Source organism: Equus quagga, chromosome 13 (assembly GCF_021613505.1).
Source record: "Equus quagga isolate Etosha38 chromosome 13, UCLA_HA_Equagga_1.0, whole genome shotgun sequence".
NCBI classification, from domain to species: domain Eukaryota; kingdom Metazoa; phylum Chordata; class Mammalia; order Perissodactyla; family Equidae; genus Equus; species Equus quagga.
In genome coordinates this window covers 61,295,011-61,310,869 of record NC_060279.1, presented here as the reverse complement: position 1 = coordinate 61,310,869, position 15,859 = coordinate 61,295,011, and the positions used below count along the sequence as shown (strand labels likewise).

The 15,859-nt window shown below is 45.3% G+C and overlaps 1 protein-coding gene across 3 annotated transcripts in view; it reads left to right on the top strand.

Moving 5' to 3' along the window:
- The first annotated feature begins 750 nt into the window (after positions 1 to 750).
- Positions 751 to 15,859, top strand: part of DYNC1LI2 (dynein cytoplasmic 1 light intermediate chain 2) — a 31,430-nt gene continuing 16,321 nt past the window's right edge. For all 3 annotated transcript variants that reach the window (XM_046681993.1, XM_046681992.1, XM_046681991.1), the window contains exons 1-7: positions 751 to 1,349; positions 1,479 to 1,552; positions 3,590 to 3,706; positions 7,356 to 7,586; positions 12,023 to 12,192; positions 13,067 to 13,160; positions 14,402 to 14,537. In XM_046681993.1, the coding sequence (XP_046537949.1) occupies positions 766 to 1,349; positions 1,479 to 1,552; positions 3,590 to 3,706; positions 7,356 to 7,586; positions 12,023 to 12,192; positions 13,067 to 13,160; positions 14,402 to 14,537 (1,406 nt within the window). In that variant the 5' untranslated portion in view covers positions 751 to 765. The remainder of the gene's footprint in view (positions 1,350 to 1,478; positions 1,553 to 3,589; positions 3,707 to 7,355; positions 7,587 to 12,022; positions 12,193 to 13,066; positions 13,161 to 14,401; positions 14,538 to 15,859) is intronic.

The following is a 15,859-nucleotide window of genomic DNA, read 5'->3' as shown; positions in this document are numbered from 1 at the left end:
TTAATGGGTTTTCACTCCCATTGTCTTGTTTGAATCTTACATTCAGGTTGGCAGGTGATATGCCCATTCATTGGAGCCTGTAATTCATGCTGTGAACATTTTGGCAGAGCCAGGATGAGAATCCTAATCTGAAACCCACATAGGTGATTGATTTTCTGCCATATCCCACTTTCTTGTGATATTTAGAAATGCCTTGTAAGGTGAGCCTGTTTCCACAGAGGATAGCAAGAGCCGTCAGGTAGAGGCCACACCTGAAGTTAAGCTTGATAGGTGAAATGAGTTTTTTCTTTCCTTTTCTGCCATTACCCTCTTCCTTCCCTTTTCTTTTCCCTGTCCCTTCCCTTTTCACATCTCTTCCTTTTCCTTTCCTTTTTTTTTCCCCTGAGGAAAGGAAATTAAAGCCTCCTATTTCTGGTGTCAAATAGTGGTTCCCTGAAAATATCATTAAAAAAACTTATTAAACTCAAGCGTATTTGTTCACTGCGGTAAAGATCACTATCTCACAATCTTAAATAGAGTCAAGGAAGGAGGAGGTGAAAAGCAAGATCTTGATGAGGATCTGGGGGACTGGCATAAGGCCAGTGTTTCAATGCGGGGCATCATTAGGATTAGGCAAAATTCATGATATAATAGGTTAAGATCGGTGAATGAGATTGGAAGTACTGGGGTGCTCTCTTCTAGCATTGGGTCCTTGGACAGGTTTCTTAGGCTGTCTGAGCTTCAGGTTTCTCATCTGTAAAAGGGTTAGACAGAATCAGTGAGATAATGTGTGACTCCGGCACACGGTCAGCGCTAGGCCAACGGCGCTATCGTCTATTATTCTCATTCCAAAGCCTGAGCTTTTGCCGTCAGGCAACCTGGTTGCCTCGGCCCCGACGGCGCCGCGGGACCGGCGAGCGGGCGAGGACCCGGGGCGGAGTGCCGCAGCGCCCCTCGGCCGGCAGAGGCCGCCAGCGTGCCCTCCGTCCGGGCGGCTCCCGCTCCCGCCACCGCCTCCCTGCGCATAGCTGCCCCGGCGGCCGCCTGACCGCCACCCACCTCCCGCCACCTCGGAGGCCTCACGGACTTGCGGGAGCCGGAGGACATCACGGGCCCGGCAGAGCGCGGTGGGCGGCGCTGGCCCTGCGGGGCGGGCGGCGCGGCGCGGCGCGAGGGTGGCGGGCGGCGGGCGCCCCAGCTGGGGTCCTCGCGGGTCCTCGGCGGGCCCGGGGGAGGGCCCTCTTTGTGGCTGCAGTTGGCAAGATGGCGCCGGTGGGGGTGGAGAAGAAGCTGCTGCTGGGCCCCAACGGGCCCGCGGTGGCGGCCGCCGGCGACCTGACTAGCGAGGAGGAGGAGGGCCAGAGCCTATGGTGAGATCGCGAGGGGCCGGGCGGGGAGCCGGGCGGGGCGCCGGGCCGTCGGACAGACTGACAGCCGGTCGCGGGCGGTTGAGGTCCGTGCTGGCCCCGGCGCTGACCGTTCTGCCGTTGTCCCTACAGGTCCTCGATCCTGAGCGAGGTGTCCACTCGCGCCAGGTCTAAACTGCCTTCCGGCAAGAACATCCTGGTCTTTGGTGAGCACCGGCGGCAGGGCGTTGCCCGGGGAGCTGGGGTGGGCGAGGCGGGCGCCCCTCTCACAGGTCCCAGCCTTCCTCTCCCTTGCCGCCTGCCCGCAGCCCTCCTCGTCCGGGAGGGCCTGGAGACCCCGGCTGGACAGCCGGAGAGTGGCCAAGTCCACCGCGTCTGGGGTTGGGATGCTGTCCCTTTTGGAGAGCCCGTGATGCTGGCATGGGATTGTCGGCACATTCCTTAGGCGTTTGGCCGCAACATCAGCCTTGCTTTAAATGTCCCTGACTCCGTGCGCTCATAGTCTCGAAGTTCACTGAATGGTGGACCTGGAGAGGGGAGTGAATAGATGACGAGGTTAGGTGGAGGAGGCCGGAGAACAAGTGACTTGGGATCTAGGCTCGGGAGAGATGCTGCAAGAGCCATTCTTCAATCATCATGAGCAGTGCACAGTCAGAGGGGCTCTGCAAAGGACAGCGGGGCTTGGAATCCTCACCAGGGACGACTTCGCGTTGTTGCGGTCCTCACTGCCGGGTTACCTGGGTCAGGTCCCTTAACATCTCTGGTCTCAATTTCTTCATACAAATGAAGGAGTTTGACTGGGTTCATTCATACAGCAAATCCATTTGTTGGGTGGGTCCTGTAGACTGGGCACTGGGACAGCACAGACATCCCTCAGACACCACACAAGAATCTCAGTCTAGTGAGAGACGGATGTGTTGGTGATTGTGCTACACCGTGCTAGGAATGGGTAGATTACTGTGGGATCATCACGTTGCTTGGTGCTGTTTGGAAGAGGGTAATTTGGAGGTCAGGTGTTTTGAAGGGTGTGTCAACATGCAGGGCCACAGAGGGTTAGTGTTTGCAGGAACAGAGAGGTGACAAGAAGGTGGGGGTTGGAAGTTGCCAGAAGCTCCTTGTGGAAGGTGACTGATGAGGTAAGTTGGGGGCACATTGTGGAAGCCTGGAGAGTTGATGCTTTTTCCTGAAGGCCCCTGATTCTCCAGGACCTTTTATTTCACTTCCATCCCCTAATCCTCATGGGAATCACTTCAAGGGCCGTTTTCCCACTGTTTTTCAGGGAAGCATATGGTCTTGAGGTGATGGCCACAGCAGTAAGTAATAGAAGATCCCTAGAGATCTACTAGAAGTGGGGAATCAAGGTCACCAGATCCATGTTTTAGGCAGAGAACTCTGGCAAGTGGCTCAAAATGAGCAGGTGCTGAAGTCCGGCTGACAGGTGCTCCCCTGGTCCAGATGGGATGTGGAGGCCCGGAATAAGGGAGTGGTGTTGGGATGGCGGGGAGGCTTTTGATCTGTGGAATGCCTTGCAGTTCTCATGTGCTGTAATTCCATATTATGAAGTCCCAGGGGTGCCTAGTGGTGTTTCTTGGTGGTAGTTCTTCTTGATGTTTAAGGTTTCTCTGTGGGGGGGGCGGGGTTGTTAGTTGGGTGGAGGGGGATGAGGAGGTGCTTGATAATTATTGAGATTATGCTTAAGAGTTTTGCTTAAGTCTGTAATTATTTTCATCAGTTTCCTATCCTTCAGGATGCTTATGAAAGAGATGTACTAAAATCAAAAGTAAATCATAGCTTCCATTCCTCATGATTGTGAGGCAGGATCAGACTTTTTTAGTTCAGAGTTTCTGGGCTTTAAGGTTAATTATATTTTGAAGATTTCTTGCTTTTCTTGTGGTGAAAGTTTATTTTATGAGAAACTAGCCCCACTGTTTACTTTCACTTCTCCAGATGCATGACTTGTAAACTGTAGGTAGGGCCTGTGGACCTGCCTTATTCCATCCCTCATGAAGGAAGGTTAACTGCAGTAGAATATCATTTTAGATCTTAGAACTTACCGCCTTTGTCACTCCTCCCCGCCTCAGCCACTCTTAACAGCAAAGCCCGCTGTGTTTATGAATGCAGATGAGACAAGAGCAGGCTCTGCATGAAATTCCTAGTTGTTCTTTGTTGTGTGAATGTCAAGACTCCCCGTCCTAGCTTAGAATGAACAGTACATTTGTCTTTCTTACATCTGTCATTTGTAGGTGAAGATGGTTCTGGTAAAACAACCCTCATGACTAAACTACAAGGAGCCGAGCATGGCAAAAAAGGGAGAGGCCTGGAGTATCTCTACCTCAGTGTCCATGACGAGGACCGAGATGGTGAGTGACGCATTGATCCATGATAAGGGGTGTGTGCAGGTCTCTGACTCCTTGGTTGTGGCTCCTGCAACATGGCCAGGCAGTCTCAATTTTCTTAGTTCTAAAAGAATTAGAAACGGGGGGATAGATGAAGTGTATGTCTTTGCAAGACTTTACTCACTTTCCTTTGTAGAGTATGTTAGCAAAAATAGGGAATGGGGCTGTTAGCTGCTGCTCTGGGTAGCCCCCACTTGAAAGGAGATACTGAAGGTAAAATTTCAGGTGCACCCAACTGTAGTAAGAAAGATGTTTTTAAAAGCTTTGGGCTTTTCTATGAAAACAGCGCTTGGCAGACAGATCTGGGCACCACTGTTACTCTGCATGGTTCTAGGGGAAAATCTGAAATTGGTGTGGTTCAGAGCATCACAGGAGAGTTTTCTGAGTCTCTTTGTGACAGTTTAGAAATGGTAATTTCTTGTGTCCCTTTCAGTGGAGGGAATAGAGGCTCAGAAGTGATAGTGTTCTGTTTTCATTCCTCATCTCCAGGATGTGGATGGTAATTGTTTCTACCTACAGGGTAGTTAGGATTAAAAGTACATGGTAAGCACTCTTAAAAGGATTAGATATCATTTTAAAATTCTTTCTTATAAGTATGAGTTGGATTGGAATAATGATTTTTGGTTACCACTAGTCAGTAATGCTTCCTTTAAAAACTTCAGGTTTGGGGCCGGCCCGATGGCACAGCAGTTAAGTTCGCATGTTCCACTTGGGTGGCCCGGAGTTCGCTGGTTCAGATCCCAGGTGCAGACCTACACACTACTTGGCAAGCCATGCTGTGGCAGGCATCCCACATATAAAGTAGAGGAAAATGGGCTTGGATGTTAGCTCAGGACCAGTCTTCCTCAGCCAAAAAAAGAGGAGGATTGGCGGCAGATATTAGCTAAGGGCTAATTTTCCTCAAAAACAAAAACCCATAAAACAAAAAAAACTTTAGGCTTTATGTTAGGTCTTGAATGGCTGTAAAATAAACAGTTATCGATGCCTAGATCTTTTTATTTGTAGGAAAGATATCTGCAGCCTAAGGATGAAATATCTTCATTACTTTCTTTGTATTTGTCTTTACCCATTTAAACAGTAAGGATCATGATGTAAGAGTGATTATATAAGTAGGCAAATCCCACCACCTCTGGTCCTTCATGTCCTTATTGCTAAAATGAAGAAGCTGGACCCAGGTCCTTTCCAGCACTGAGATTCTTCAATCTCTAAGAGTCATGTGATAGAGGGCATAGGTAAGGATCTCTTGTGAAAGCTTGGAGACCTGAGTTGTATTAACGTTAACTTAGTGGTCCTCTTTGAACTCCGGGGACTTTATTCCTGCTCCTCCTCCCTCAGCTTCCTTTGCCATGCTGAACATTCCGTGAAAGATGTGAAAGAAAGGTAGGAGATAGACCCAGTGCTGAGGGCTAACCTTGTGTAAGGAGGACAAAGGCATTCAGGTGCCATCTAGGCCTACTGGAATCTGTGTGAGTAGGGCTGGGACTTAGGGGCTACTGAGCCAGGCCTAGAGGGCCTCATTTGAGTCTTTTGCTTCCTGTCTTTGTTGGCAGCATTCTTATGGTGGAAAGAACTTGGGCTTTGGAGCCAGGTAGAACTGGTTTAGAATCCCACTCCTGTAATCACTAGTTGTGACTGACTGAACCACTCTGCACCTCAGTTTCCTCATTTCTAGAGTTGGGTAACGGTACCTATTTTGTAGGTTGACAGAATGAGAGTTGGCGTGTGACAGGTGTAGTCAAATGCTTGAGACAAAGTGGTAGTTCTAGTACCCTTTTGAAAATATAAAACATAGTATAGGTATTTTGTGAATCTCTGTAGCTGCTTGTTACGTATTTCATGCCAAAGCATCATATTAACCATATCCACTTGCCTTTGAGATGAAGTACATGTTAACTTTTATTTCAGATTCCTTAAGGTTGCCTTAAGAACTTCTTGGTCTCTGCATTTATGGGATTTTTTTAGGCCACCTACTTGCAAGTTCCTCTTTGATGGAAGAGTTGCCCTTAGCTGTGGTTAATTATATATCTTTCAGCTGTAGTCTTTTTTATCATGTGGCGTGATGGTGTTATAAATATACATTTTGCAGGCAATCACCCAGCTAGAGAAAATGGTCTCTGGCTTGTCTTTGGTTTGTGGTGGGGCATGACAGGTCAAAGGACCACTGCCTCCAGGGTTGGGGGCATCCATTTAATGCCACATGTGGTGTGTGTGATCTGCGTGCACGTGGGTGGGTTCTGTGTAGTGGGCAGTGAGAAGAGAGACTGAAAAAAAGGAACCAGGCCTGGTGAGGGGCAGGCATTAAAATCTCTGGGCTTCAGATACAGAGCAATATTTTTGAAGGCATTCATTGAACCCAACCAAAACCACTATCTGAAATGTATTAGAGTTTTGAAAGTGCAGCTAGATGTAGGTAACTTATTATTCTGTTGGGATAAAGTCATGAATATAAATTTTTTTACAGCATCTTAATGAATTGATTATGCAATAAAGGTAGCTAATGGAAGACAGGTTTTTAAAGTGTATGTTGGAATTTATTGGGAAAGAAGTTAATGAAATAGTGTTTTTGATGATAGGAGTTCTCCTTGAAGGCACTTTTGTAAAAAAATATTTCTCAAAAATCATATCTCAAAATTTTTATTATCATTTTGGAGAATTATCTTCTATTCTTTGATCATCCAGGTATGATTTTGGAACCACATGCTTCATTAAATGTCAGCACTTGCGTATATGTGTGTATGTGTTTTTAACTTTATTATGGAAAACAAAAAATACATGCAACGTAGACTAGTCTCATGAACCCCAATGTATCTGTCACCTGCCTTCAACAGTTACCAGTTCTTGATCAATTTTATTTCAACTGTACTTTCACCCTCTTCTCTTTTCACTTCACACTGGATTATTTTGAAGCACATTTCAGATGTTATATCATTTCATCTGTGAGTACTTCCGTATGTGTGTCTAAAAGATAAGGATTTTTAAAAACATAACCATATTATTGTCATACGAAAAATAACTATAATTCCTTAGTATCATCAGGCACCCAGTAGTTCATATATCAATTTATATAAGTAATGTTTTTATCTTGGGATTTAAATACAAAGGTCCAGTCTCTTTGGCGCCCTTCGTAGTATGTGAATGCACTGCTGAGTGACTGGCACGAGAAGAGCTTGTTTAACCGCCGGCTCTTCAGCTCAGCTTGCTGCCTCACAGATTGCTGGTGCCTTAGGAGAATGGGTTATTTAGACTATGGCACAGTTGATCAGTGAACATTTGTAGCTTTTATTAGTATCTTTGGATTCTTATTGAAAGCTAAAATGTCCTTCATGCTTTACTCCTCAGACATTGCTGGAATTTTTTTAGATGTGGGCAAAATATATTATGGTAGTTAAAAAATTTTACAGTTTAGACAATTCATTTAGACAAATTCATCAGCCACCTTGACCAAGGATTGCAGTCCACTGAGCACTTGAGTCCTTTTCTGGTTCGGATTTCCATTTGTATTCTGTAGGGACTTCTGTGGCTGTCGCCTTCAAGTTCTTCCTGATGTGGCTCTTCTTTCAGCTGTGCTCATGGTCATTGTCAGGTAGTAACTTAGCTTCCCTTCTTTCCTTAGATCACACGCGCTGCAATGTGTGGATTCTGGATGGAGACCTGTACCACAAAGGCCTGCTGAAGTTTGCAGTTTCTGCTGAATCCTTGCCAGAGACCCTGGTCATTTTTGTTGCAGACATGTCTAGGCCTTGGACTGTGATGGAATCTCTACAGAAATGGGCTAGTGTTTTACGTGAGCACATTGATAAAATGAAAATTCCACCAGAAGAAATGAGGGAGCTGGAAAGGAAGTGTAAGTAAAATAGTATTTTCTTAATGGAAAAATTCGTTAGTCTCTTTGGATGGTTCTGATCACCTTCTTTTTCAGTGTCAAGAGGCTGCAAAGCTTCCCTTACAGAGTGTCTGTGTTTTGTTTGTACCATTTATTGCAGAGTTGCTCTTGTAAATTCAGTAGTCAAAAAGTTTTCAAAGCAGTCTTTATCTCGTGTCACAGTGGAAGAACATAAATGAACCAATATTCCTTATTATCTTCATTGGTTCTCTTTTAAAATAAGAGTTCTTCTCTCCCCCCCCCCCCCCCCCCGCAAAATGTGATCAGTTTTGTGGGTCTTCTGGCTTTTCTGTTACTGTCTGTCTGCTGAGGCAGCGTCAGTGGGTGTGGACACTTACTGTGGTCTCTGCAGCCTAAGTCCGTTGCCCTGGCACTCCATTGAGGCCCTGTGGACCCTCTTGTTGGCAGGTTTAAAGGAAGCCCTACAAAAGACAAGTCTTTCAGCTCGTTACCTTAGTTCGTTTTGGGATCCAGCAAATACGGTTTTAGCTAGAAATAGCAAGGTCATTCTTTTGTCATTAAAATGAAAGCTTATTTTAAGACTAAGGATGTCCAAGTCCTTTTGAGAACAAAGAACTTTCAAATTAAAGGAAGTTTGTTTTGTTTTTTGTTCTTAATGTGGTTCAGAAGCTTGTTTTCCCTTTCCCTTGCTTCTGTGCAGTTACATCAGTTTCTGTCCACTTGCCAGGGAAATGGGAGGGGCAGGGGCTGGAGCTGTGGCAGTGGCGGCAGCAGCAGTCTTGGCCAGGGCAGGCTTGGCTCAGTCTGGCTCACTTCCACAGGATGACATCATTCCCTTTAGTGAATTAATGAGGGCTGCTGGGGCATGGCACACGGGATCTTCACACTTATTGGCAGAAGGGGTCAGAATTTTGATGTGCTTTTCAAATCAGATTTCTGCTGTGTGTCTTCCTGTCATAACTTGGTCTTGCTCCTGTTCCACATTAGCTGAAACAGGGAGTTTAACGTCTAATTCTTTGGTTTGCTGTGTGCGTGTCTGTTTCCCCGGTCACCCACATGTGTGCTGCAGTGATTGTTATGCAGCTCAGCTCGTCTGTCTTCAACCACTGACCTTTCTAGATAATGCCTCTTTTTCTCCTGAAATAGAGACCTTAAAGACAACTTCTCAGGATAGCTCTGAGGCTGAAGAGCTGTTTTCCTTTGCACATTTAGCATCGTACCCAGATTAGTGGGTTAATGCACTGGAGATTTTTCTGAACCTGTTTTCTTAGAGTTAGAGCCTTGTAAAGATTTGTTAAAACAGAGAAAAAGGAGATTGAGCCAAGGCTGTTGCTCTTCCCCAGATAGGGAAAGTATCTGCCTTGCACCAGTTCTCTTCTAGGCAATGGGGACTCATACAGCAGACTAGATGCCTGCTCCTGGGAAGCTTGTGTTCCCATGACACACTGAATTTATTTTGTGGTCTTAGTCATTGATATCTGTGTCACTTAGGATTAGATTCAGCCTCATGTGACACAAAACCCAAAATAACAGTGGCTTAAACAAGACTGAGGTTTAGTTCTCTTTCCTGTAAATGAAGTCCAGAGGTAGGCAATTCAGGCCTGGAGCAGCTATGAGAAGACAGGTCAAGGACCCTGGCTCCTTCCTGCTGACTACTTTGTCATCTCTAGGGTGTGGTTCTCTTCCTCTTGATAACTAGAACTCTAGCCTTCACATCCGTGTTCCAGGCAGCAGGATGGAGGAAGAGGAAAGAAGGGCTGAGGGGCATGTGCCTGCTGTCTTTCTAAGGAGGCTGGGAAATGTAGTCTGTGTGGCCTGTGTGTTCCAAGTATCAGGGTGGTTTGGTTATGAGGAGGAAGAGGAGAGGACGCTGGAGGGCAACTAGCAATTGCTGGAACCGCGTCCATGCCTCATGACTGGTTAACCTTCTGAGGGCCTCCGTTGTTTTCACTGCCCCTCCTCTGAGATGTTTGGAATGGTAGTCACGCCTTCATGTCGCATGTTAAAGGAGTGCCTTTCTTAGTGCTGGTTTCAGGTTGCATTTTAATAAAGCATTTAGCCATCCTCTTGCTCAGAGGAGTCCCGCTTTCCAGATTAATTGGACTCTAGGTATTATATTGAATGAGTGAAGGGCTGTCACTCAGTGTAGTTTCCAATCCATCACCAGTCTCCAGTCTGCAGAGTTTGGAAAGCTGCTGCATGGCAGGCCACTCTTTCAGGATTCGATGCCCCAGTGGTCCTGAATCTGTGCCAGCTGTTTGGCTGCAGGCTCTGAGTGAGGGGGAGGGCAGAGCAACCCCAGAGCCACCAGAAGGTGGTGCTTGTGTATAGATTAGTCTTGTCTTTCCTGCTTTATATCTGGGGCTCCCCTTGCTTATCAAGTAGAGGAAAAAGATTGGGTGCTATCTGTGGGGTCTTCTCAGGACTGTGGAACCAATGAGTGACCAATGAGATAGGAGGGAAAAGATGAGAAAGAGGTGGCAGCAGCTATGGTAGAGCACTCTGTGATCGCCTTCCCATACCCACTCCCATCTGATGGTAAAGGGCAGCCTCCCAGGGGCGAATGGCCCCTGCTGTGAAATACTGGCCATCCCACCATCTAGAGAGAAATGCTTAATACCGTGGTATGTGTGTACCCTAAGGGAAATGCACATTTTATTGTCTGAATTACACAGTGCTTAGTGTTTTTATCCTCCCTTTTCACCAACCTCTGTTACAACATTTGCTCTGCCTTCCAACTTATTTTCTAAAATTCTGAGTTATTAAAAACACATGTGCATTTCCTACTCTTGTTGGACAGCCATAATTAAGTCATGCCTTTAGAGAGTGAATTGTCTAACCCAGAGCTTCCCAACCATTTTTACATCATGGCACATGTAGAATACCGTAGAGTTTGTGCAACACAGTAGGTAATGGAGGGTCATGGGGCAGACTGCTGGAGCTGCCCTGCCCCTGCCTCAGTTCCCACAGTAACTTAGCTCGCCTGTGACCCGGTCCAGGCTCTGCCGTGCTCACTGTCTTGGAAGCCTTGGTTGAGTGCCTCATATGATCTTGGGCAGTTATAGATATTACCTAGACAGTTAGGTCATTGTATTTTTCATTGATTTGAAGATTTATTAAAAGGCTTTTAAAGAGAAAATGTCAGAACCCTTGATTCAGTTCATCAGAAAACCCTTCTCTGTTTTTGTTCAAAATGCAGTAAAGTTCTCTTAAGTAGATTGTTTACAGTGGCAATGAAATTATATGAATGAGCTTAATTAAAGAGAAGTTTTAAAGATGAAATGTTACCATATCTGCACTTTAGGGTGTAGTCACTTGTTTTCAGTTTGCCCAGTATTATATGGAAGACTATGTTCCCAGATAATTCCAGAAGGTTATATAATGGTAACCTAAAATCTTTGTAAATTTAAACCCATTGTTTTAAAGTGTTTCAAGCCTGTTCTGTGGGTGAATAGGAGTGCATGCACCTTTCTCTAGGTTCTTTTTAATCCAGGTATTTGCATTTTCTTAATGAGCTTGTTGTGGATGAGAGTAAATGGCCTTTTGGTCCTTTAGTCCTGTTGGGTGTAGAAGGGTAGAGCTGTCTCTTTGCTCCTCTGGCTCGAAGTAGCTTTGATCGTCATGTCCTTGTTCTCTGGCCTCACATGGGAGCCTTGAAGCGCCCATAAAAAGGTGCTAGTCTGTGGGCTTTGTGTTTACTTGGCTTAACCACAGCCATGGACTAGCTTAAAGGCCCTCCTGTGGGGTTGCACCCTTGGCCAAAGTATTGACTATATGTGCCAAGAACTGGATGTTGTACCACTGACTTGTTCTTACGTTAGGCAAGAACAGGTCCATGAACCCTGCACGTGTCTCAGGATCGCCTAAAGGTGAGACTGAGTCTCCAAGAGTGAGGATGATGAAGAGATGCAGATGGTGCTGGCCAAGTCCAGCCTTGCTGTTTAGTGTGGACATGCCTCATCTGTATAGGAGCAGCATGTTCTTGTGGAATTTAGATTTTTTTACTATTTCTAATGAGGACTTGAGTTTTAGAAGTTATAAGCTCCTTCTAGTGGTCGCCTCTGTTGAAGTAACACAGTTCAACTATTCCGATGTTTTGAAAATGTAAGATATATAAGAAAAGTGGGCTTTTTTCATAGTAAAAACTATTGAAGTTTAGAATATAAAAACCTATTTAAGAGTTGGATACAATTGAAGATGTCCTGGGGACTGTCTTTGCTGCTCTGAAGTTATAATGCTCAGACTGAATTTGTCAGAATTGGCATTTTGCATCACCATCCCCAAATCCCTAATAGTGCAGTAGGATGCAGTTAGGAAGTTTGTCACAATTCTTTATGTTTTGTGCTTGTTACTACCTTTTTAAGTTTTCTAAAGCGGACATGTGTATTTTTATTTGAGTGTGTGTGTGTAATTTTCTTTTCCTTTTTCACCTGTAGTTGTGAAAGATTTTCAAGACTATATCGAGCCTGAAGAAGGTTGTCAAGGTTCCCCACAGAGAAGAGGGCCTCTGACCTCGGGTCCTGATGAAGAAAATGTTGCCCTGCCTCTTGGTGACAACGTACTGACTCATAATCTGGGAATCCCAGTGTTGGTAGTGTGCACAAAGGTGTGTACCAGGGAATTGTAAACTTGGCTGAGTTTGGCCAGTGGACAGTCACCATCTGAAAGAAACTTTGAGAAGCTTTAATTAGGTGTCTTCCCAAGGGAGAGTTGGGCTAATTCAGGATTTATTAAGTTACATTGAATATGTCAGAGCTAAAAGCAGTTTTCTTAAGGCTGTTTACACCAGTTTATCTAGCCCAAACTAATGGTGGAAACATAATATGGAACAGCAGAATTCTTTTGGGCTTTGGTCTCTAAAGTCTGTTGTACTTGAGGTGATTTTCGGAAAGGAACATAATAACTCTAGCAAAAGAAGGAAGGGCACTCAAGGTCTGAGTTTTTTCTTGTAGAAGAAAGTTATAAAATGATGAGGTGGGAATTCTTTTAGAAGGATGAGGTGGGAATAGAAATTAAGTTCACTCATAGAGAAATAAAGTTGTCTCTTAAAAAGAAAAAGAAGTAGCTTTGAAAACATTTTGAGTTTCAAAACTGCTTTATTCCTAGTCAGAGCCACTGTGTTGCCCAGCTACGGGTATACCATTCGCATCGTATTCTGTGAGAATGGAGCCCAGAGGAGTGTGCAGTGCACAGCCATGTCCAGTGGGCCTGTTTCCTGATGTCACCTTGTTTGATTCTTAGAACAACTGTGAGGTGATGGAGGCTATTATATCCCCATTTTACAGCTATGGAAACTGAGGCCCAGAACGAAGGAGAAAAATCTCCATTTGCTTTTCCACTCTTGTCTCTTAATGCTTGGGCCTTTGGCTATGGCTGTCTTCTTTGGAACTATGATAATTTATTTCTGAAGATGCTGTTCCCATCCTCAGCAGGCAGAGAGGCGAAAAGATGACTCCTTTCTCTTTCTGTCTTCCCTGCAGTGTGATGCGGTGAGTGTCCTGGAGAAGGAGCATGATTACAGGGACGAGCACTTTGACTTCATCCAGTCACACCTACGGAGGTTTTGCCTCCAGTGTATCCTTGGGGCGTGGTGCTGGGCCCATGCTAATTCAGGCTTCCCTCCAAATGGGGCATCTTCAAAGAGAGAAAATTCTCCCTGAATCCAAAATAGTCTTTTGCCAGGGAGAAATTATATACGTCTTTTTGCTAGTTTTGTATTTTACTGTGTTGAAATTTGAGACTTACTAATTTGTGCCTATCTTTGATCACTTTTTATTTTATTTTTTTAAATTAAAAAACTTTTTTTTAAAGATTGGCACCTGAGCTAACATCTGTTGCCAGTGTTTTTTTTTTTTTTTTCCTTCTCCCCAAAGCCCTCCAGTAGATAGTTGTGTGTTCTAGTTGTAGGTGCTTCTGGTTGTGCCATGTGGGATGCCACCTCACCATGGCCTGATGAGTGGTGCCATGTCCATGCCCAGGATCCAAACCAGTGAAACCCTGGGCCATTGAAGCAGAATGTGCAAACTTAACCCCTTGGCCACAGGGTTGGCCCACTTTATATTTTTAATGCGGTATATTTGATAGGCTTTCATATTAAGAAGAAGGCTGATATGTGATAATTTTATTACCAGGTTACTTTTATCATATCTTGGAAATCTTTTTAAACTTTGCTTTATGCAGAAAAGGTTACTCAACACAATATTGTTTTAGATGCTACAACTGTTTCCCATATGTTTGTGTTTTGTGCTGTCCGTGAAAGGGATGCTGTGTCAGCAGTCTTTTGGATTTTGTTTCTGTAAAAATCCAATAGTGGTTAGTACCATAGTCCCACATCTTGGAGTGAGAGCAAGGGATGTGTTCCTACCACTTCCTTTGGACTCTTTTCCTTGTCCAGCTCAGTGGAGGGTGCCAATATGTGTAGGTACCCATCTCTCATAAAAGGTGTGCTTAATGATAAATTGATTGCATGTGAGCATCTGCCTGGGAAAGAATCTCTGTATCTTGGATATGCTGAGGGTGTTTTGCTGGGCTAGCCCCCGAGCTGTTAACTTGACTTCTTGGGAAGCAGCCTGATGGGCCAAAAGACAACAGTTTTGATGTTAAAAAATGAACTGCATAACCCGTTAGCATGAACATGCTGTATGCTTTTGACCTCATTTATCTGCTACTATTACCTTTTTAGTTTTTAAAATTTTAGCACTTTCTGTTGATCCAAAACTGATCAACCTGTGAGTAGTACTGTGAGGATTGTGCTTGTGTGTGTTTGCTTTGTCTCCTCCTGCAGTGAATTGGTTTTCCTTAAGCAGGTTGATCAGATGGAGCTGCCTTGATTTACACATCAGTGAAGGAAGAGAAAAACCTCGACTTGTTGTATAAGTACATCGTTCATAAAACGTACGGTTTCCACTTTACCACACCTGCCTTAGTTGTGGAAAAGGATGCAGTTTTTATGTGAGTTCTTTATAAGTGATGCTTTTAAACTCTTCTCTTTATAATACATTCGCTTTTTATATTTTACCCTTCCAAGTAAGGTGCCTTCTGTCTCTGTCTTATGCAGCCAGCTTTCTGCTGCCTTGGGCCAAAGTGCTGGGGCTGGACCTCAGAGGTGATAGATAAACCCAGCTTTCTCTCTGCTCCTTTCCAGATTACTTGCCATTCTGCCTCCAGTCTGAGGGAAGTGGGTGGAGTGAAGTCAGGGGTGTTGCCTTTATTCATTAAAAGCAAGTTACCAAAATTTAAGCCAGCCATTTTTGCCACTTATTCTCAACTCTGGTAAAATACTGGCTGGGGGAGGGAGTTGAAGTGTAGGGGATTGGCGCTTTGGGGATCCTGAATGGTTTCTGTTGAAGCATCTGGTTTCTCTGCCCATTGGCTGGGGTGATTGCGAGCGCCCTGGCTGGCGTCCCCATCAACATGGGCCTTGGCTATACTGCATCCTTATTGTGTTTCTGACATTTCACATTTTGGGAGCTCACTGGAGAATGATAGCTCTTGTGGATGCATAAATACATGTGTAAGCTATGGTCTCTGAGAAGACTTGTCCTAGTATAGGTCGATGTTTTTAGGCTTAGGTATCCCTTTACCTAAGCAAATACTGAGCACCTCCTAGGTTCTATGCTGAGGATACAGAAATGATTGAGATGTGGTCCCTGCACACAGCACTGTAGGGGACACACACACATACAGCTGAGGAGGGGTAGGACAGTAATGGGGGAGTCGAGGCAGTGTGGCAGGGAAGGAAGAGGGAGTGATGCTGGAAGAATGAGTGGTGTATGCCAGGCAGGCCAGAAGGAATGGAAGGGCTGGGGGACAGTCTGTGAGAAGACTGAAGGTGTGAAAGCCAAGAGCTCTCAGGGGACTGAATAGGTTGTCTCCCAGACCTTCAGGGAGAGCCTCACTCAGGCTGCTCGCAGATCTGCTACTTGGACTCATTTTAGAGAATCGTCCAGAGAAGTCAGGCAGGCACCAAAGACACAAGCTCCGCGAGTGGTATGTTTTTGGAGTCACCCGGTGCCCAAATCATATGTGATCCTGAAGAGCAGGAGGAGCAGGGAGACTGGTTGGGTTTGGGGCTGGCCTGGAGTGGAGAAGCATTTTGCAGCTTCTCAGAGCTGCATGGTCTTGGTGATGTCTTGACCACGCCCTGTCCCTTTGCACCTTTGGTGCTCTTGGTAGTTGCCTCTTTGGGAGCTAGTGAGGTCAGCAAAGCCATTTGGGTGGAGTGCCCTGGCTAAGCACCCTCTGGGTTATAGATCTTTGGAGCAGGAGTTGGA